At 43.2% G+C, this 21,304-nt stretch overlaps 1 protein-coding gene across 1 annotated transcript in view; it reads right to left on the bottom strand.

Moving 5' to 3' along the window:
* Positions 1-21,304, bottom strand: part of LOC129497383 (tubulin-specific chaperone cofactor E-like protein) — a 156,270-nt gene that overhangs the window by 57,352 nt on the left and 77,614 nt on the right. Inside the window, exons 10-14 of the mRNA XM_055306230.1 lie at positions 11,757-11,821; positions 8,472-8,605; positions 5,458-5,745; positions 1,718-1,855; positions 1,201-1,366 (exon numbers count right to left, since the gene is read on the bottom strand). Coding sequence (XP_055162205.1) covers positions 1,201-1,366; positions 1,718-1,855; positions 5,458-5,745; positions 8,472-8,605; positions 11,757-11,821 — 791 coding nt within the window. The remainder of the gene's footprint in view (positions 1-1,200; positions 1,367-1,717; positions 1,856-5,457; positions 5,746-8,471; positions 8,606-11,756; positions 11,822-21,304) is intronic.

Here is a 21,304-nt window from a genome sequence, read left to right as displayed (position 1 = left end):
ACCATGCTTTCTATCCAAGGGGGCAAGAGACCTCCTGAAATCTGCATCCTAACCCAAAACTTTTCTTAAACATCTACAAACACTTTCCCCAGGGTCTTCCTCTGTGCTTCCACAGCCGCCTACCCTCTTGTCCATCACAGTATGTCCTATATTGTGTCATCATTGTTCCGGTGGCTGTCTTTCTTTCCACAGCAGCGTCATGGGAACCAGAGCTCCTTCATCTCCAACACCTAGTGGAGACGCCAGTACCTGGCTGGGGCTTTCAAATGTTCTTTGGAAAGAAGCAATGGCTGGCGGGCTAAGTGGATGGATGAGTAGATGGTTGGGTGAACAGATAGCTGAATGGATGATTTCCTACTTCTAGTTGCTCTAACCTCCACTCCAGAAGCAGAAATACTAACTGAAATACGGTTTTCTGAATATTTTTAGGCATGTGAGAAGCAGGAATCTACAATACAGGATGTTCTTGGGTGAGTCCTGAGCTGTTTTGCACATTCAAAGAGGTTTTGGTGGTTCAGAGAAGGCCCCAAACTTTGGATGTCAATGTAAAGAAAATTCGGAGAGGCTCTACTACCGCTTGTTCACACAGACCTAAAACCAGCTTTGACACCCCCCCCCAAAAAAAAAGAATTCCTGTGTGTTTTGCTGCTGCAGCGAGGAGTTTAGGAGAAGCCACCCTAAAGACGATGATGACGCTCTCTCCCCTTTCTTTCTAATCATCCTGGGAAGCGCTGGTTTACTCTCGTGGAGACTTGGCAACGCTCCGAGCTCGCCCACTCCTGTGGATTGACAAAGTGCAGATGGCAGAGCAGGAGTAAAGAGGAGAAGAAAAATGGAAAGGCAGGGAATGGCAACAACAACAATAACGACAAAAATAACGTTAAACGGGAGGGCTCCCTTCTGTCCCTCTGGCTGAGCGATCGCTCCAGAGTCATGTCCACTTTGGAGTCATTTCGAAGTGGCAGCTGTGTTCGTACCCGAGACAAGGACTACGGAAACTGCTGTGGAGCAAATGCAGGGTTTCAGCTCCTGGTGTGATGAATGTGCATGCTAAAATTACCTTGATCTCCATTACCCAGCTGAGACATGTCAAAAGAGGAAGGCATCAGGAACGAGCCCGCCTCCGTGGCTTAAAAGCCTGCCTGTCAATCTGCACTAAGCAAACCCCACTTTGCCATGGAGAAGAGGAAAAGCCTTTACCTCTGGAGGTGCAGCCATTGGCTGGGTCAATTTCCTTCCCATCAACTTTAAATGCCCAACGGCCTGGAACATTGACGTTCGTGGTCTCTTGGATATTCACAATATCAGGGGTTCTTGACCCCGGGAGGCTGAAGAAATTGGTGAGGTTTCCACCATTAAATCCTGCCTAGAGCACAAAAGGAAGATGAGACTTGAACACAAACACCACCCTTGTGGGTTAACCGACCCCAGCACATTATTTGCAGAACCCAGCACACAGAAATCAGGAGACCCCTTTTCCTGGTGTCCTCCAGGGCCACTATTCCAGGTGAGAAAGGCTCACCCAGGTCATGCCACACCCAGATGAAGATATCAAAGATGGGCAACATTAGCCTCATTAGTCCACCTGCCCAATCAGATACACTTCTCTAGGTAAAAGCTAGAGGAGCTTGGCAGGATTCCCTCCAGGACGCCGAGCAGCATCAACAGAGAGCCATGCTTCAGAAACATGATGGAGATGAAATGGAGAGCCACCTACCTGTGCCATCACTCCGCCAAGGCCGGTCAGGGGGTCACCGCCGCTCGCCGTCCCTGTGGTCCAGTTGATCTCATAATAATTGAAGAGCGTAAACGTGTAGGATCCGTCAGACACCAGAACAGCCTGGAAGGTGTTCACCTACGGGATGGATGGGAATGGACGGTCTCATGACTTCCCTCCCTAGAAGCTCCTCTCCCCAGCCCCCTCTCCCCTGCACCCTCCCCACCCCCAAGCAGCTCAGAGCAGCTCCAAAGCCAACTCTCAGGCTCTGCCTCCCCTCTGAAGTTGTTCTCGCCCCCGCTGGGAAAAGCAAGATATGTGGGAGCATGCACCTGAAAAAGAGATTGCCTGAGAAGAACCCAGAGGCTGACTCAGCGCCCCTTTTATAGCTCTGATTTGAACCAGACAGGGAAGTCAGAGGCCTGGCTCAGCTAGTGATAATGCGTGAGCACCTATAGATGGCAGCATGAGAATAAACTATAGGAAGTGGTCCAGGCAGGGAAGAGCTGCGCAAGCACCTGCTCCCAGGGGCTGGGGGTGGTGTGGGGAGTGTGTGTGTGTGTGGGGGGGGCGGGCAGTGGGGGAGCCACCAAATGCCTGTCCGTGTGATTAAGGCCAAGGTCTGCACTGTGTTCTCTTGCTTCCTAGAAGACACCAGTAATTCCGGTGAGATGTCTCTCCTTTTTTAAAATGGAAGCTGGGAAACGATGTCTTAAAAAGCACTTTGTGGGGAGAAATTTTTCTTCTAATTGAGCATTTAGGCATCATCTTGTATCTGCGAGATTCTCAACACCCATCTGTACCTCCGACCAATGCTAAGGTGGGCAATTGTGTGGCTCTTTCCTATCTGGTAGCTTAAAAACTGAGGGCTAAGGGAAATGAATTGCTGGCAATTTCTCAAGGACTTGGCCACAGAAAACGGGATTTGAGCTGGAGCTCCCAGTCCATCTCTTCATGTGCGCTCATTGTGTGCTGTCTTAATTTTAACCCTCTTAGGCTTAGAGATGTTATACAAATTCAAACAAGCCTCACCAACAGTTTCCAGAAACAAGCTGTAGCAAACTCTGTCCTTTACTATTTCCCTTTGTCAATCCCTACCCATTGACACAGGTTTTCAGGAAATGTAAATAAAAGCAGAGTTAAAGGAGAGGCTGCTTTGACCTTTTACATTCAAGCCTTGCGCTTTTCCTAGCTGCCTAATACCATCCTGGTTAACATTCCGTCAGACACAGAGGAAGACCCAAATCCTTATCCTGTGTAATCAGACTGGGGTAAAGGATCTTGGAAGCCCCAGATCTCCTAGACAGTCCCGGGGATGGAGACAAGGTGCAAGGAAAGAGAAGCCCTTTTTATAAACGAGAACTCTTTCCCCAAGCTCTGCGCTGGCCGCGGCCGATGGCGTTTATGATAGAGTCCTGCAGGTATATGCCTCCATTCTTTGGCCCAGCTCAACAAAAGAGTTAAGTGGGGCACAGAGATGCGTGAGCAGTCAGCTCAGGATTGCTATAAGATCACTGCAGGGTCAGGTTCTAGAATCAGGCATGAAGTCAAGGTCACACAAGGTCTAAAGTGCAACCCTCCTCCGGGCCAGGATTCTCCTTCAGGAAGTAAATCCCTTCACCTAAAATAAAGTTGGAAATATCTTTGGTCCAAGAGGGTCTTGAGAACAGCCCAGAAGTCACCTCAGAACCAACCGACTATCCTAACAATACGGCAAGGGCTGCCTCGCCCTCACGCACGGTCTGGCTTGCTCTCACAAACCCTACACATACTATCTCCTCAACACTTGCTCTGAGACTCTCCAGATCTGGGCTTATGAAATTGTGTCTTCAATTCTTGAAAAGCCTCTTTCTACTTGAGAGGACTTTCAGTGATGCCTGGAAGAGCCACTTCAGGAACTGGAGTTAGTTTGAACCTTGCTTGGCCTCCTGTGAGGTTCAAATCTCTTTGCTTGCCACCTGGGCAAGTCACTTAACTTCTTGGGCCTCTTCCCTCACCTTTCAGGTGGAGAAAGTTCTGTTTATTACACAACATCCTTGTGGGCGCTAAATGGTACCCATATATAGTCTCCCAAAAGCCCTCAATAAATATTAGTTTTCCTTCCTTAAAATAAGCATGTCCCCTTCCCTCTCCCTTGCTATTGGGCTTCCATGGCACCTTCCACGTCTAGGAGACTTCTCACGCCAAGTACTCAGTTAGCCTGATGACGTGTGTTCCTACAGAGGAGGGAAGACCTGGGGTGATGGGAGAGGACTCAATTTCAAAGATAGGGATGGATGGGCACGTACCATCTTTTCTCCAAGGAGCCCAAAGCACTTAGATGCTACCTCATTCATCCTCATTGAAAGAGATCTTACCTAGCCCAGAAATTTACTCCAAAGTACAAAGCAGAAAGTATCTAAATTATCTTGCCATTTTTATGGCCAAAGGAAGTTTTTCTGAAAAAATGGTGGTCAGCATTTGATGGGCATTTCTTCCCTTTTTTTCCCCCACTGACACTAAAATTTATCGATCTCTGGCATCCTGCATTTTAACGCTGTAAGGTATGAGGCTTAAAGGACATAAAACATCACCCGAGGAGTTGTTAGCAATCCATAACATGACAGAGGGAAATGTATGCTTCTTGAGAGGTTATTTCTAGCCAATGCATCCACCATTTAAACCTGTGTCTTTCTATTCTCCAGAACCTCTTAGCAATGAAGTGCACCCTCATGCTCTGGTCAGAAGGAGCTGACACACGATGTGCTCAGCACGGGGCAGCTGGGGATGGCTAGTCCAGCTTTTGTCCACCTTTGCATCTAACTCAGTAGTTTCTGTTTCATCCCTAAACAACTGACTCATTGCCAAGGAAATTGGGAAACAGATGGAATTGGAAATAATGCTAAGAAAGCAGAGGGCAGAGTTTTTAGTGTCTTTGCTTACTGGAAATTATACAGTTGGAGATGCGTCTGCTACTTCAAAAATCTCCACTGCCAAAGTCACCCAAACGAGCCGCAGGCTTTCGTGAAAACTGTTCTGTCCCTTTATGTGGAAAGCTGATTATCTCTACGATAATGCCAGTGATAATCTTTCTTATTTGACTTTTACTTGACTGCTCATTTGGGATTTCAGAGCAGATGTTGAAACTTTATTCATGAAACGTTTTAACTGCCCACTTCAATTAGCATCAAATATGAATAATTCCAGACCTGGTCACAGTTAAAAAAAAAAAAAAGGTCATAACATAATAAAATGAGCCAGGTCATTTGTACCCAAATCTAGCCCCCTACTTTCCTCTTCCTATCAGGCTTTGTGAAAAAAGAAAAAAAAAAGACAGGGAAGGGAGAGGGGGAAAGAAATTAGCTGATGAAGAGAAACATTTGTGCCTTTGGCAAGAAGAAAGGATCTTTGGATTCCTGATGGGTCCCCGATCATGTGACCTAGATGAGGTCACAGGGCCTCAGTCACTCTCTTACAAAATAGAAATGCTACCTACTGCAGGAAAATTGTGCAGAGGCTCTTTGTAGACATTCGTAATGATTAGTGATAGGGATGACATGTCTGAGATATCACTGCTGACTGGCCTGGTTAGATATGATATCTCCTTCTGTTTCTTGGAAAATGGGTGGCAAGACTCATCAGTTTAACTCAAGAAACTGACATTCCTCAGCTCTAACAATTAGACTCCGTCACAGTAGTAAAGATGGACAAGAATGAGATGTCAAGATATGAAGTGGAAAACAGAATATGTGAATTATTACAGGTGTGGTGCTGCTCCCTCCATAAAATGTGACTTCCTCCCATGTCACGATGAAAACCCAAGTGGCAGAGAAGGTTGCCATGTCTTTGAAGTACTTCCTGATGTCCTTGGTGGCTCTTTTCAAGATGACAGGGTCCATGGTCTCTCTGTAGTAGATCTCGCCTCGAATTCCATTGTGAACATCTGCCCAAAAGGGAGCAATGAAGGCCCTGCCATCCGTCAGGGGAAAGGACTCCGGTGTGAACTGACTTACTAGCACATTGAAGGAAACTACTCCGTTGTTATTAACCTGTAAAAAGAAGACAGGTTTGGCACAGTGCATCTGAAAATTTGACCCCCCCCCTCAGAGTCACAAACCAAGACAGACGTTTGCCTAATCATATGAATGAAAACAACGTTTAAACTATTGAATTAGAAACCCCCAAACACCAGCTTCCATTGCTCAGCTAGGAGGTTCATTTACTTCCAGACAAACTCATTGGCTTTCTTTCACTTTCAATTTGTGGTTGGCTTCATTTCTTATTAATAATCAGTCTCCTTTTCACATTCTTTATCCTATATTTACATTTACCAAATGTACATGTGCGTGTGTGCACATGAGTATGTGCATGCACCCATGTGTGTTGGGCCAGGCAGGGACCATAAAAAAATACCCAGCATCACAGATGCAAAATAGATAGAAAAACAGAACAAACAAACAAACAAAAAAAACCATGGAAGCAAAAAGCTAAATCAAAAAAACTGTTGAGCTGTATATTAGACCTTGATCCCTAGTATATGACAAGAGTGTCAGTAAAAGATAAATCAATTACTCCATTATCAAACTCAGATCTCAAAATCAACCATATCCTGCTCTGGATGAGGCTTTTAAAGGACTTCTATTGATTTGATTGACTTCACAACCACCCTGTACCCAGAACAAGGATGAGGTTACAACCTACAGATGCCCAATTCCATGAAACCTCTTTCAGTCTGATGGCTTCTTTGTATAACCTCTGCATGAAAGTGGAGACATGAAATCTTTACATTGTATATATAGATGACAATTCTATGGTGATTTCTTCATGATTTACAAAAGGCTTAGTAAGCTTATTAAATTACTAAACCTATTGCAAATCACAGTCAATACGTACACTCCATTGACGCAGGACCTGTACACAATTCAGCCTCTGCCTGTGTCTGCAGCTCCATGAGATTGATTTAACCCTGTGGTTTGTATGGCTTCAACAGCAGAAATGTCTGGGATGGGAATACTTGCAATTCCTGGACACAGAAAACCTGGAGTTCACTTTCCTATACATTTTAATTGTTTGTTATGTTCCTATTAATCAGTAATATAACACACACTAACGGTGACCCAGATCCCAGAGCAAAGTGATCAGCACCTGGGCCAAAGGTACATCAACCTGTTTTGGAAGCAAGAGTGTGGGGTTTGGAAAGGAAGCCAGAGACCCAGCTATAAGGATGTGAAGAATCTATTGTCTGCTAGAGAATACCGAACAACTCAGGGGCTTGAAAAAGATTACACTACTCAAAGTACTGGAAACCCAGGGGAAAATTTGCCCTTAAATAAGTCTGTCCCAAATTAAGGACCCTCCTTTTGCAAGGGCAAGAATTGTTCAGACTCCATGGTACAACAGAGGAGAAAAAGGAGCTCAGGGAAATACATATCTTCTTCTAGAGGTCTGGGAGACTAAAGCTTCCTTCCAGAATGGAGGTCCTGTACACCTCCCCCATCTCCAAAATCAACTCAACAGATTCTGAAACGTAGAATCCACTATGCTAGATTAAGGAGGCTCTGCTCTAAGTGGAAACCAAAAGGCATTTCAGGATGCCACAGCAATGTGTTTGCTAGGGAGTAACAGCTGTCGTTAAAACACACAGACTAGCAGAGGGAGACGGTATTGACTCAGATGTATTTTGATTATCCTCTGTAGTTAAGATCAGGGGTTCTTAAACTTTTGTGGGCATCAGAATCACCTGGAGGGCTCATTAAAACCCAGATTACTGGGCTCCTTTCCCAGTTTCTGATTCAGCAGGTGGCAGGTAGGCCCTGAGAAGCAGCATTTCTAACAAGCACCAAGGCGATGTGGTTCAGGGACCACTGGTTAGGTAATGGATGAGGGAATTATTTCTTTATTTGAGTCAGTCCTGAGCTATAAATCAAAGTTTGAGGAATGTAGAGAACCCAGATATAGACATGGCCAGAGACAGAGGTGTGGGACTTCCGGCTCTTTCTCCAAGGCAAGACACAGAATAGGATAGGATGTGATAGAATTGACATAGGCCTCACCGCATGCTTTAAGGCCAAAGATAAAGACAGGCTCAGTTGCTCTGAATGTTTTCAACGTGCAACAGTCTCACTAGCAACAAACTCAAAGATCCAAACAAAACAAAACAAAACAAAACAAACAAACAAAAAAAACAAAAAGCCCTGAGAACACAGGTGCCCAGGAGGGCTCTGATAGAGAAATGGTACCATTTCTTCATGCAGGTCTGACAATGGGACCCCATGGCATATCTCACACCCAACAAGGACAGCCAACTCTGCAAACAACTTATATATAATACTTGATTACCCCTCTACTATGCTCTGGCTCTGTTCCAAATTGATAGGAAGCCTAAGAACAGCAGATGCCTCAACTTTTCACACCCCCAGAAGGGAAAGAAAAATGATATTGCTCCTATTGTGGTTCATTGTATCTTTTTATCTTGTCGAGTAGCAGAAATAATGTTCATGGCATTGGGGCCTCTGCTTCACTTCTGTGTTTAATCACCCACAAAAGCAATTTATTGCCCTGTATACTCCTCTACTATGAACATTAGCCATTAAATATACCTTTGACTTTCTTAATCATAAAACCTATCAGCTCATGAAATCTCAGAACTTGTCGTTCTGGCTGCCAATAAATCTTCCATTCCCAGAGCCCTGGATGAAGGTATTTAAAATGTTTTCCTTAATGACAAACAAAGGGGAGAGCCACAGAGCAACAGCTGGGCTGCTCTTCCACTTACATAGACCGTGCGGTATGGAACGCCAAAGAAGAAGATGGGAGTGGCCAACTTAATCTCAGATGAGCTTCCATCATCTACTTTAGGGGTTTTGGTGTCATTCTGCCAGAATGGATACATGAGCTCCCTGGGCTGAACTGTCGAGAGAGACGGTGGTCAGATAGATGGCAGAGCCGGCTTCCACTTGGCAAGTTACTTCCCTCCCACCCACTAAAGCCAGCTTCTTTCAGTAAGTCTTAAAAACTAAATGCAAGTCAGACTGCCTTTTCATTTATCCTAAACCTAAGCCATACACAATGCATTATCTTCTGCCTCTGGAAAGGGGAGAATGGGAGCGATGCCATTTCTCCTTAGGAGAAATCACTTCACGCTTCATTGCTACGCTTCCATACATTCTGGAGAAAGCAATGGTTAAAACTGGCTGGTAGGTTGTGAAATCACCCCTGCCTGGAGCTCTCAGAGCACTGAGCGGGGGGCCTCTGGGTCTGGCATGGTGGAGGACAGCTTCATCCCTGATCACCAGGCAAGTCGAGAGAAGGTGGCCTGTGGCTATGACCCTCCCTTCTGGCTCGAAAATTCTACTATCAAGTCTTTTCCTGAAAGGAGTCCCCTCCCTCCTGCTGCCCAGTAGGAGAAGATACCAGATCCCAGAAGGAAATAAACAACAGTTGGAAGCAGGACAGAAGTGGGAGGAGAGGGTTTGTAGTAACTGGCCCATGAATGACCTCCATTGAGCCCTGGCCCTGTGAGAGGGCTCTCTGCCCAGCTCCTGTTTACAAAAGACAGACACGGGAGCCTCTGGAACAAGGGAGGCTGGGCCCTGAGAACTCTTTGGAGAGGATGCATGGGGCTCTTACTCATCACCCTGGTCAAAGGTGAGAGTCATCACACAAAAACACACAGCTCCCCTCCGGTAAACCACATCACCACTCCTCCTGCAACCTGGCTTATTCCTCAGAAGTAGCTTGTCCAAAGCCTTGCAAAGTGGCCTCGTTCTGTGAGAGAAATTATACAATTTTCTCAGGGACCACACTACTCATGATCAGGTCCAATGGCATCTATGAAATAATCAACATTTGGGGCATATCTTTTCTCTGCCACTGTCCTTTCCTCTCTTGAATAAAAGTAGAACAATAGAACATCATCTTTCCTTCATTTTTTTAAAAAAATTATTTGCGGGTTTTCAGGGACAGTGACAAATCCACTATGGGCTTCGGGACATATCTCTTGAGGTACCTGCTTGCTGTAATCCAGATGCTAACACCCCATTCTCCGGTCAGTGCCTCTCCTTGGGAGAGTCCCTGCTCTTTGCTGATGAAGCTGAGAGTCTGCTGAGCACCTGGCCAAGAACCGTCCAGCTCTTTTGGGAATTTTTAGCAAGGATACAACGGCTCATGTAAAGGAGAACGTAGTGACCAGAAAGCGGTACAGCAGTGCCTGGCCAAGTGCCAGCTTCTCTCCTTCTGGAGCAGGGAATGAGAGATGTGCCCATTTGGAGAACTAATCTGTTTCCAGTGGCTAACATCAGAGGAAAGCAGGGAAACTAGCCCAGTCATTAGTGCATGAGCATTGTTCCCCAAGCCCCGGAAGTCTCCGGGAAGCCAACCAAATTTGAACCGTAAGGATTGCTGTAGCTAGTGTAATCAGAGGAACACTCAATCAACATTCTTTATTTAATGCCACAATCAGTAGGCCAAAAGGGCTCTTCAAAATTTGTATTTACAGAGAAGCAACAAATTCCAAATTCCTAGAAGGTAAGATTTTTTTTAATCTCTTTATAATCCCTATCACAGCATTACATGTAGGTACTTGTTAAATTTGAAGGGTGATGTACTTTCTCAAATTAATAATAACAAATCAAATCATGTCATGGATTTATCCTTCATGGGGAACATTTCAGAAGTCATGCCCAAGCGTGAATAAGAACTGAAATTCACACTGAATTGTAATCATATTAATGAAAAGATTAATTCATATTTTGGGAAGTGTTGGCCAATCTGCCTAGGAAAAGGAAAATCCATACCTCTCATGGAAGAGACAAGACAGTATGGTCCATGGAGGTTATCCCTAACTTCTTTCTCTGCTCCAAAGGTGAGGCAGATTTGCAAGATTCTTCTTTTCATGAATGATCCTAACTAGTTCATGATTTTAGATGAATGGACTGCCCAACTTTTTCCATTTTAAGAATACAAATAGTAAAGATACCCAATATTGTAAATACTCGATAAATACCTATTGAATGAGAAAGGTGCTTTAGAAACTACTTCCACCTTCAAAGTCACTACTATTATTAAAACACAACTTGTAAACAGCATACCCTATCATTAGCATCAGAGTTAATAAAAGAAAGACTATCCTTACCCACGCTGGCTTTAGGCTGAGAATTTCACAATAAACGTAACCATGTTGCCAGGACTTCTTTTCCCCACCAAATAAAACATGATTTTCTTAGAGCAGGAGTGGGAGGCTAAGGTCTGTGGGACTCTCATTACTATGGGTTTTCACACTGTGGTTTATGTGCTATCACTGTTTGAATTTATCCAACCCTAGAAAAATGTTAGGGCCACACACATCTTACAGAGTTGTAATCATGTGCCAGCTGATCTCAACAAGCCAAACAAAGAAAGGCGCCTTAGAATTTTAGTTGTAAAAGTTTCAAATCTATATAGACCTTCCCATCTTTCTTGTCTAAAATACAAAAACAGTAGAAAGAAATGTATGTGGACTCTCGTCTACCCCCGGGCAATGCTACACAGAAAAGAAGGAATCATTGAGGGGGAAGAATTTCCTTTATTTCACTTGCAGTTTTAGATTTTTTGCCATTGCAAAAGGCCACTGAGTCACAAATTAAAGACATTAATGCTATTGGGACTTCCTGATTTGAGCTCAAACAAATGTATTTTTAAAATACACTTTAAAACTTGTACCACAAGTTAAATGGCCTCATTGGAATCAATAATCAGACCTGGGGTGCACACATTACCTATGCCGTATATGTTTAATGAAAATTATTTGCATTATTTTAAAAGACCTAGTCCATTAACATGGGGGCAATCTGGCATATACAAATTGTATTAGAAGTTAAATAAGAAAAATTAAGAATACAAGTGAACATCATTCAAAGTTAATGTATTTTGCCCTTGACAACAGAATTTGATTTACATTTTTCTAGTTGTATCTGTAGACACATGTACATCTGCCCTGACAATTACAGTTCCAACAAAAGTATCTCTTTATAAATTCAAAAACATGATAATCAAGAGCTTTATGGAATTCTGTAGTACTCACCTTGGTGCCGTACAAGTGCGAAGATGAAAGAGACCCAAATTCTAAGTAATGATGAATAATTCATCCTGGAATTTTAAAAAGAAAAAGAAAAAAAAATCCCCAGCTTGCCAAAGTAAATAGAACACCAGGTGTGTTTGGTGGCAAATCCCAAGACACATCACAACCATCATAGAACAAATTCACATAACATCAACAGTTTCTGCGTCAGGCTGAAATTCCCCGAATGCTGGCAGGTCCTCCTAAGTTCAATGCTTCAGGAACAAATTAGACTCCCCCATGAGAAGTCAGTTTGGAAATATAACAAGATCATCCAAATTTTCAGGAAATTATATGGAATCAATGAGGGTGGCAATGAGTAAAGGAAATGCATCTATCCTGCAGCTACTAAGCACTAGAAATAGGACCAGACTCTAAAGATGCAGGTCCTGTGTTGTGTCTCTCACATTCATCCTCTGCAAGACCTAGCTCTTCTAATTTTTAAAACAGCTTTCAATCAGGATCAAATAAAAGTCGATTAAAGCACAATGTGTTTCTGCAGGTAGGATTTAGAGTTTTGCCATCACCTTCTCTATAGTACAGAGCCAATCCATCATTTTGAAGTACTGACCAGATTCACAGGTAATATAAGACTGTCCACTGACTTTCCATAGTGAAATGAAGGATAGACACATTGGTAATAAAAAGGAACCATGCCAGGGATTGCTCCTTGGAGTTACAGTAAAAAAAGAAGCCAGGACACAGGGAGTAATTAGCTCCAGCAAATTAATTAAAGAAGGGAGATCACAAAAGTGAACTTGTTTTCATCTTAGTTACAATCAGTTGAACTGGCAGCTCTCTACCCTCCGTTAGGTGCATGGATGATCTGTGCTTGCTCCACAAAGCTGAGATACAAACACACAGGCGAGCTCCAAGTTATGCGTATACCTGCATGAGAACCAAATGCATGGGGAGACCGTGGAGTTTGCTCCCGACAGAATTCTCAAAAATAAAAACCCTCCTCTTATTGTTGGAAGCTATTGCAATTCTTCAGACAAATTTTCATGGAAAATCAGTGAATTTACCCTATGAGAGTTTTATCGTAAATCTTCAATGTCAGGCACACACACTGAAGTCTCAAGCACACAATAAATATTAGTCCTTTTGCTGAAAATGGTAGTAAGACCAGCAGAGATCACACGCAGGTTTAACAGAGTGAGATGCCGTGCAAGGTGAAGACTTGAACCCTTAGGGAAACAGTTCAGAGAGCAGTAAGGAGGATTCATTTAAGTATTTGTATTTACGAAAAATGTCACTAACCTGTTCTGTAGAGACTGGAGGAACTGTCAGAAATATTAAGCCAAATCTTGGTAAACCAGGCAAAAATTAGGTAAAACAAGAATTCATGTCAGTTCTCCCCTACTTGCTGCCAATTATTTCTGATTCCTGAAAGGATGTCTGAATCCCCTCCTCGTAAAACCAAAAATTCAGTTAGTCCTGCGCTAGAGTCAGATAAGTGTTGGGTTGCAATCAAGTTTTTTTCTATTGATTAAGGAAAAGAAAATCTAAAGATCAGTTTCAGGATTGCGTAGAGAGGTTCTTTTCCTGAAAAACTAGACCTTTCTTTCCACCTCTTAAAAAAAAAAAAAAGTAGATTCAGATGGAAATGTCAGGTACTTGGAGCTGAAACCTTGGTCCTTTCTGATCAGAATCACTTTGCACTGAAAAACACAAAAGAAACCCCCCCTTCTACCTTTGTACCCAAAAAAAAAGGCAACTGTATAATGTTACAGAATTAGCATCCACCAGCATGGGATTAAAACTCCAAACAAAGCTGCTGCCTCTAACATTTAAATGAAGTTGGTTTTCTACTAACGTCTTTTTTTGTTTCTCTGGTTTTGAACAGTTGCCATAGATAGACTCTCCTCTGGCTTTTTCACAGGTATGCATGAAGTATTTAAAGGAACTTTCTCAAACTTTTTTAGGTTTCAGTCCCTCACTTTTCTCTCTGATACGCCGCCGTGCAGCATGATAGGCCAGGGCACTTTCCCGTAAAACAGAAGGAGGTAACCAGTGCAAGGTATGCTCTTTCATCAGGGAAAAACCAAACAGTGTCCTGAAAACCTCCAGTGATGCCCGGTGAGGGTCCTCGGAGAGAGAAGAGGGACAGACCCCTCCTGATGAAAACTTGCAGTAAGTAAATAATTTAAAAGGCATTGTGAGCAAGGTAAAGACATGTTATCTTTGATGCAGAATGAGGAAAACTGCCTAAAGCATAAACTCAGTAAAAAAAATGTTTAAAAATTACTCCAAATTTTTTTCTGATCAGACATGTACAAAGAACCATAATTCCTGTTTTGAGCAAGTTATCTTAAAATGATCAGGAGTGCTTGGGGAACAAATTTTTTAGTCTACCTTATTGAATATTTTCCCCCAAACCTGTGATAATTTAATAAGTTTTGCACATTAAGCCTACTCTATCACTACTATCATGAATCCTCCACATAGATTCACTTACAGATGCCGAAGGACTATTTGCATCAAAAGGCACATGTGTATATAATAGAAAATCTAACTTTTGGGGTGCCAATTTAAAATAAAATTAAATGCAAATCCAAGACCTCCTAGAAAAGCATTCTCCTTGCCCAATCTTTAATAAGACTTTTCTCCTATGGTCAACCTAAATGTCTTGAAGCAAAACGGTTGGCCCTGTTTGAAAAACTGCTAGTGGCATAATAATTGCTTTGGTTTTCTTCCTTCATGCACTCAAGGATATTCATATCTTGGCCCTTTTGCCCCTATTAAATGCATCCTTCTTGAGGCAGGACTGGGATGAATGCCATCTGGTCATACCCAAATACACAAGATGGCTGTGTAAATGAGTCCAACTGACTTTGAGAATCTGGGTGTGAGCTAGTGCCAGGTGCCTAAGGAGAAACTGGCCTGGCTTATCACCGGTTGGGCCGGGAAGCCCATTAGTGAATGTGTGTGTTCTGGGTTTCGGCTCATTGGTCACACACAGATGGGGGAATGACAAAAATCTTTTATGCCATTGTTGGCAGGAGGGCTTCTTTTGTTGAAGGTGCAAAGTGAGCAAAGATTTTTGACAAGATGTAGACCAAAGGTGGTGGTTGAGGGGGGTAAAGCTAGTAACCCAAGACGCGTGTGCTTTGGAAAGACGGCAAAGATCGATGCTGCTTTTCAGGCAGGAGGAAAGGTGCCCCAAGCAAAACCAAAAAATGAAATTCCTTTAAAACAAGTGGAATGATTGTTTTTTTTTTGTTTTGTTTTGTCTTCCTAGGTTTCCTGTACCTTTTTGGTGAAAGAGATCCCCAGATTTGAGCTAGTGGGAATTGACAGAGAATTGTGGTTGGCCATCACCCTCCAGCTGTTAACTCATTCAGACTCAGCCTCGGTGTAGACGTCAAGGGCACACTTTCCTTTGGGTGGTACCCAGCCAGTGACTGGGCAAGTGATGGGACAATAGTCTAGCCTTTTCCACCCAAAGCAAGCCCTCTCTAATAGGGAGTTTTGCTCTGGAGAGCCTGGCTAAGCTGACAAAAACTACACCAAGTGCTCAATGGAGGCAGCTCTATTATGCCAAGATCATGATCTAATTGGAAAAAGCTTGTATATTTAATGTATCCATATATAATTACATATACAGAATTTATTCTATATATGTACATGTACATATGTGCGTGTGTGTGCAATGGCATTATCTGGGTAGATAACCCCACAGATTTTGAGTCTCAGATTTCTCAAATTTTCCAAGCCCTTAGACACATCCCGCTTGACTTCATTAAGAGCTAACATTTCTCCCAGCACAAGGAAGACAAGAGAGGATTCACTCCCCTTTAGAAGCTGCTCCCATAGCCTCTCCTAACACATCCCCCTCCAAAGCCAGCAGGAATATGCTAGTGAGAGAAGCCAAAGCATCACTAAGAAACTCAGTGGTGGCTCTTCTCTGTAGGCCAGGGCTGATGGCAGGAAAGGTGATCTCAGAACCTGACAGCAGTAGAGAAGATGGGACCCTGAAATGATAGAGACCAGGTAGCAGCACTTTACTGGCTGAAGCCAAGAGGGTCATAATCTTTTTAATGACAAAGCAGATCAGAGTGGTAGCCAAGGGGGACTGATCCATAGAGAGTTAAGGAGATGATTAATAGAGCATGACATCCCAGGACAAAGTAGATGAGCAACTGACAAGGGAATTGCTTACTATGTATAATTAAAAAGAGCAAAAATTGTTGATCAAGAGACTGAAGGCAGTTGTCCCCTCACCCCCAAAATTCTTGATGCTTTGGTTGGTTGTGGTTCTGAGTCAGTTTTCAAACCTGGATCCTATAGACTAAAAAGGTAACCAGGTCCCCAAAGAAAAGAATGCTGCAACACCATGACAGGTATGTAAAGTAATGATTATCCCATTCCTGCCTCCAAAGACCTATGGCCATGTACTCTAGGGACTATAAAAAGAGGTAAGGAGAATGCCTACAGAGTTTGAGGACTGTTGAACAAGGGGTTTGTGTTAACATTGATACCCAAAGACCCCGGTAGAGTGGGAACCCCTAGGACCCAGGAGATAAAGGTGGTTCTGGCCAAGTCCAGCTTAGAGTGAGTCCACAGGGGCTACAGATCCACCTAGATGTTATTTTCCAAGTCCCAATATGTAATTGGGTTTGAGATACTTGGCCAATTAGGCCTTTTGTCTTCTGTGTAAGAGTTATCATAGCAAAGAAGAAAGTAGATCCCCCCATATCCAGCTAATGTAGCAGACATATGAGTACTGCATCTGGGGCCAGAGGAGGATGGTAAACATCAGCTCAGTCTTACAGAGGAGGGGTGGTAGAGTTTATAATATTTCCATTTAGCTGGCCAGAATGGATCCTGAAGAATGACTGCGACTACTGTAAGCTCAACCAAGTGGTGGTGCCATTTTATAGTTGCTGTGCTATCATAGTATCTTTGCTAGAGCTGATTAACATGGATTCAGGTACATGGTATGTGGCCATTCATTTGGCAAATCTATGTATTTTTTTCCTATCTGAATCAGGAACAAGAATGAGAAGTAGTTCACATTCAAATAGGACAGATAGCAATATACATTTATAGTTTTGCCCTGGGGCTGTGATATGGACCATTTGCCTCCTACAGAACATCATCTTGATTCATTATTGTGATGACATCAGGCTGATTGGGCATGATGAGCAAGAGGAGGCTACAGCCAAGAGGCCTTGGGAAGACACATGTGCTCCAAAAGATGGGAGATAAATTTCTGAAAGATGCGGGCTAGTATCCCAGTAAAATTTTTAGGAATCCATCCAGTAGTCAGGGACATGCTGGGACCTCCCCTCCAAAGTAAAAGACAAATGACTGCATCTTGCAACCTCTTTACAAAGAGATTCTTCCTTTTTTGTTGTTTTCTTTGGGTTCTGGAGGCCACAGATTCCATACCTAGGGAGACTGCTCCAGCCTCCATTCCAGGTGATATGGAATTCAGCCAAGTTCGCTGTGGGCTGAGAGCAGAAAGAGCTTTGTAGTAGCTCCAGGCCGAAATGCAAGTAACCTTAGAACTTGGGTCATATGTTCAGTAGACCCTTTTTTGGAGGTGTCAGTGGTGGAAAAAAAGATCAAATAGGAAGTTTATTGCAAACCCTAGTGAGAGAACCACAATGTCAGCACCTGGAGTCTTAGAGCAAAGTCATGCCATCTACAGTAAGAATAACATCTCCTGAAAAACAGCTCCTAGAATGCAACTGGGCCCTGTGATGGAACATTTGAACAAGAGACCAGTGACTGGGCAGCCCCGGTGACCCAGCGGTTTAGCGCCGCCTGCAGCCCAGGAAGTGATCCTGGAGACCCTGGATCAAGTCCCACGTCAGGCTCCCTGCATGGAGCCTGCTTCTCCCTCTGCCTGTGTCTCTGCCTCTCGTTCTCTCTCTGTGTCCCTATGAATAAATAAAATCTTAAAAAAAAAAGAGAGAGACCAGTGACTATGTGTCCAGACTTCCCATCATGACCTGGTCCTATTGGACCCACCTAGTCATAAAGTCAGGTGGATCCAGGATGTCAAATCGGAGATGAGGGGCAAGAAGCACAAAGTCCCCCAGTTGGACATCCTGGTCCCCAAGAGGGCACCCTCTCATCAGGGGACACAGAGTCCCACTTAACTATAAACTATGGCTGTGATGTTGCTTGGGCACCAAGGCTCCATGTTCGGAGACTAGAAGAAAAGAAGATGAGCTACTGTCCTGTTAGGAGTCATTGACCCCAATGATCAGGAGGAGGTGAGGCTGCTGTTACATGGTGGGATTAAGGGACAATGTGTGTGGAGCTCAGGTGACCCATTTTGGTGGCTCTGGGTCCTCCCTTGCCCAACTGTGACTGTGATGGGCCAAGTGCAGCAACCCAAGTTGAAGCAGCATGCGGTTACCAGGGTCTTAGACTACTTAGGATCTAGGGTTTGGGAGAAACCAAGAAACCACTAGGTAAACAGCAGAGGTGACAGTTAAGGTGATGAGATGGACAGTGGAAGAGGGAGACAATGGGTACAAGTTGTGACCCTGAAATCAACTGCAGTGACAGGAGCTTTGTTCATTCCCCTAACCACCCTCTTCTAAGTTTCTGCTCAGGAAGAGAGGGCCACCAGAGCCTGAGAGGAGCCCGCCCTCATCGTGAAGAATTGGATCTATACATTGCATGGAGCGGTCTGTGGTAGATACCAGGGCGCACCACTCAGATCCACCTTCAAGAAAGGAATGCTTTCTTGCTACAGGGAGTGTGGTTAGCTGACAGCTTCTAGTTGTTGGCTCCTTCAGTATTTACATCACTGTTCAAACTGAAGTTATGTTCTTGTTGTGTTCCCCAACTGGTGATTGAAAAAAAAAATTAGTCAAAGGTCCCAGGCAGAGCTCTTCTTTGCTCCAGACCATCTTACTGGGCTGGCAGATGATCAGGTCTACAGCATGGTCTGTGGCCCCTCGTGCCCAATCCTTCTCTCCTCCATCACTTTTCTTTCTTCTTTCTTTCTTTCTTTCTTTCTTTCTTTCTTTCTTTCTTTCTTTCTTTTCTTCTTTCTTTCTTTCTTTCTTTTTTTCTCTTTCTTTCTTTCTTTCTTTCTTTCTTTCTTTTTCTTCTTTCTTCTCTTTCCTCCCTCCCTCCCGCCCTCCCTCCCTCCCTCCCTTCCTTCCTTTTCTTTTTTAAATAAGATTTGTTTTTAAACATTTTACCCATTTATTGGTCAGAGAGAAAGAGAGTGTGCACCACAAGCAGGGGGAGAAGCAGGCTCTGCTGAGCAAGGAGCCTGACATGGGACTCAATCCCAGGACCCTGGGATCATGATCTGAGCTGAAGGCAGATGCTCAATCAACTGAGCCACTCAAATGTCCCTCTTCCATCACCTTCACAGGGGTTATTCCTCAATAAGCCTTTTGCACTTCTAACTCTACCTTAGTGTCTGCTTCCCAGAGAACTGAATCTGGGACACTAGTGTCTTAAATAAATTTACAAGCCCTCTACAATGGAATGTTTTGCTTTATTGTAATCCGCCATGGAGGTTCCAGATATTTCTGTAGTGGAGTTGTTTCTACCAGTGATTCAATGATGTTCGACCTCCTTGACCTAGTTCAATAAGATGATTACTTCTAAGGCTATACTTACATTCTCCTTGAAAAATGGTAGTTATCCACAGCAGAATCCTTGAAACAGATGGGGTGATATAGAAACAGTTATGCTCCTGAAGATTTCTCCTAAACAGTAAAGACATTTAGAATGAAATTATTCTGAAGGGCATCACATCGAGATGTTTGTTTCTCTTCCTGCTGTAGAATCCTGAGTCTTACACATCTAGATTAACTTTCATAAAATGAAAGTGTATATAGTCTAAATGTGTATATAGTCTGTTGGATTATTGTTTTTTCTTAGAAAGATTTTAAATTTAATTGAAATATAGTTAACATATAATATTAAATTAGTTTCAGGTGTACAACATTGTAATTTAACTATTACATACATTAATAAATGCTCACCACGTTGAGAGTATGACAATATGCTTGACAATATTCCCTATGTTGTACTTTCAATCTCTGTGACTTACTTATTTTATAGTTGAATGTGTGTACATCACCTTCACCTATTTCATCTACTCCTCTCCCCTTTGGCAACCACCAGTTTGTTCTCTATTTATTTTATTTTAGAGATCTTATTTATTTGAGACAGAGAGACACACACACAGAGAGAGAGAGAGCACAAGCAGGGGAGAGGTGCATAAGGAGAGGGAGAAGCAGACTCCTCATGGAGCAGAAAGCCTGATGTAGGACTCGATCCCAGGGCCCTGAGAACATGACCTGAAGGCAGGCGCTTTTTTTTTGTAAGATTTTATTTATTTATTTATTCATGAGAGAGACAGAGAGAGGCAGAGACACAGGCAGAGGGAGAAGCAGGCTCCATGCAGGGAGCCCGACGTGGGACTTGATCCCAGGTCTCCAGGATCAGGCCCTGGACTGAAGGCGGCGCTAAACCACTGAGCCACTGGGCTGCCCAAGGCAGGTGCTTAACTGAAATCAGCTGAACAATTGAGAAATCAACTGAGTTGATTTTTCTCTGTTGTTGTTGCTCGTTTGTTTCTTTAGATTCCATATACAAGTGAAATCATATGTATTTGTCTTACTGTCTTATTTCACTTAGCATAACACCCTCTCAGTCCATCCACGCTGTCATGAATGGCAAGCTTTCCTTTTTTTGTGGTTGAATAATATTCCATGGTGTATAGGTACCACATCTTCTTTATCCATTCATCTAGCAATGGGCATTTAATTAGCTCCCATATCTTGGCTATTGTAAATAATGCTGCAATAAATACATATCTTTTCAAATTAGTTTTTTTTTCCTCTTTGGGTAAATACCCAGAAGTGGAATTACTGGATCCTATGGTACTTTTAGTTTTCTGAGGAACCTCCATAATATTTTCCACAGTGGCTGCATCAATTGACGTTCCCACCAATAGTGCACCAGTGCACAAGGGTTCCCTCTTCTTCACATCCTCACCAACACTTATTTCTTGTCTTTTTGATACAAGTCATTCAGTAGTTCTGTTTATTGTTTTTAAGATTTTATTTGTTTATTCATGAGAGACACAGAGAGAGAGGCAGAGACATAGACAGAGGGAGAAGCAGGCTCCATGCAGGGAGCCCGATGTGGGACTTGATCCTGGGACTCCAGGATCACACCCTGGGCTGAAGGCAGGCACTCAACTGCTGAGTCACCCAGGTATCCCCAGTAGTTTTGTTTCTTAAAAGCAAGTTAAGAAAAAAACCTGATGTAGAAATTATTTCTAATTTTTTTCATCTATATTAGTATCATCATGGTAATAATCACTTAACTGCAAGCTGAAAATATCAGTTGTTCAGATTGTAGCACAATGATCTGGAACCCGTATTTTAAAGAATTAATATTATTTGCCTTTAAGTAATATTTCTTTCTGTGCTGGCCTTGCTCATTCTAGACACTGAGCTTGGACTAAGCTAATAAATGCGGCTTAATTATGATAGAAGTGGCATTGGCTCTTTGAAAAC

Source organism: Nyctereutes procyonoides, unplaced genomic scaffold (genome assembly GCF_905146905.1).
Source record: "Nyctereutes procyonoides isolate TBG_1078 unplaced genomic scaffold, NYPRO_anot_genome, whole genome shotgun sequence".
In the NCBI taxonomy this organism is placed as follows: Eukaryota; Metazoa; Chordata; class Mammalia; order Carnivora; family Canidae; genus Nyctereutes; species Nyctereutes procyonoides.
This window is presented reverse-complemented; position numbering and strand designations above follow the sequence as displayed.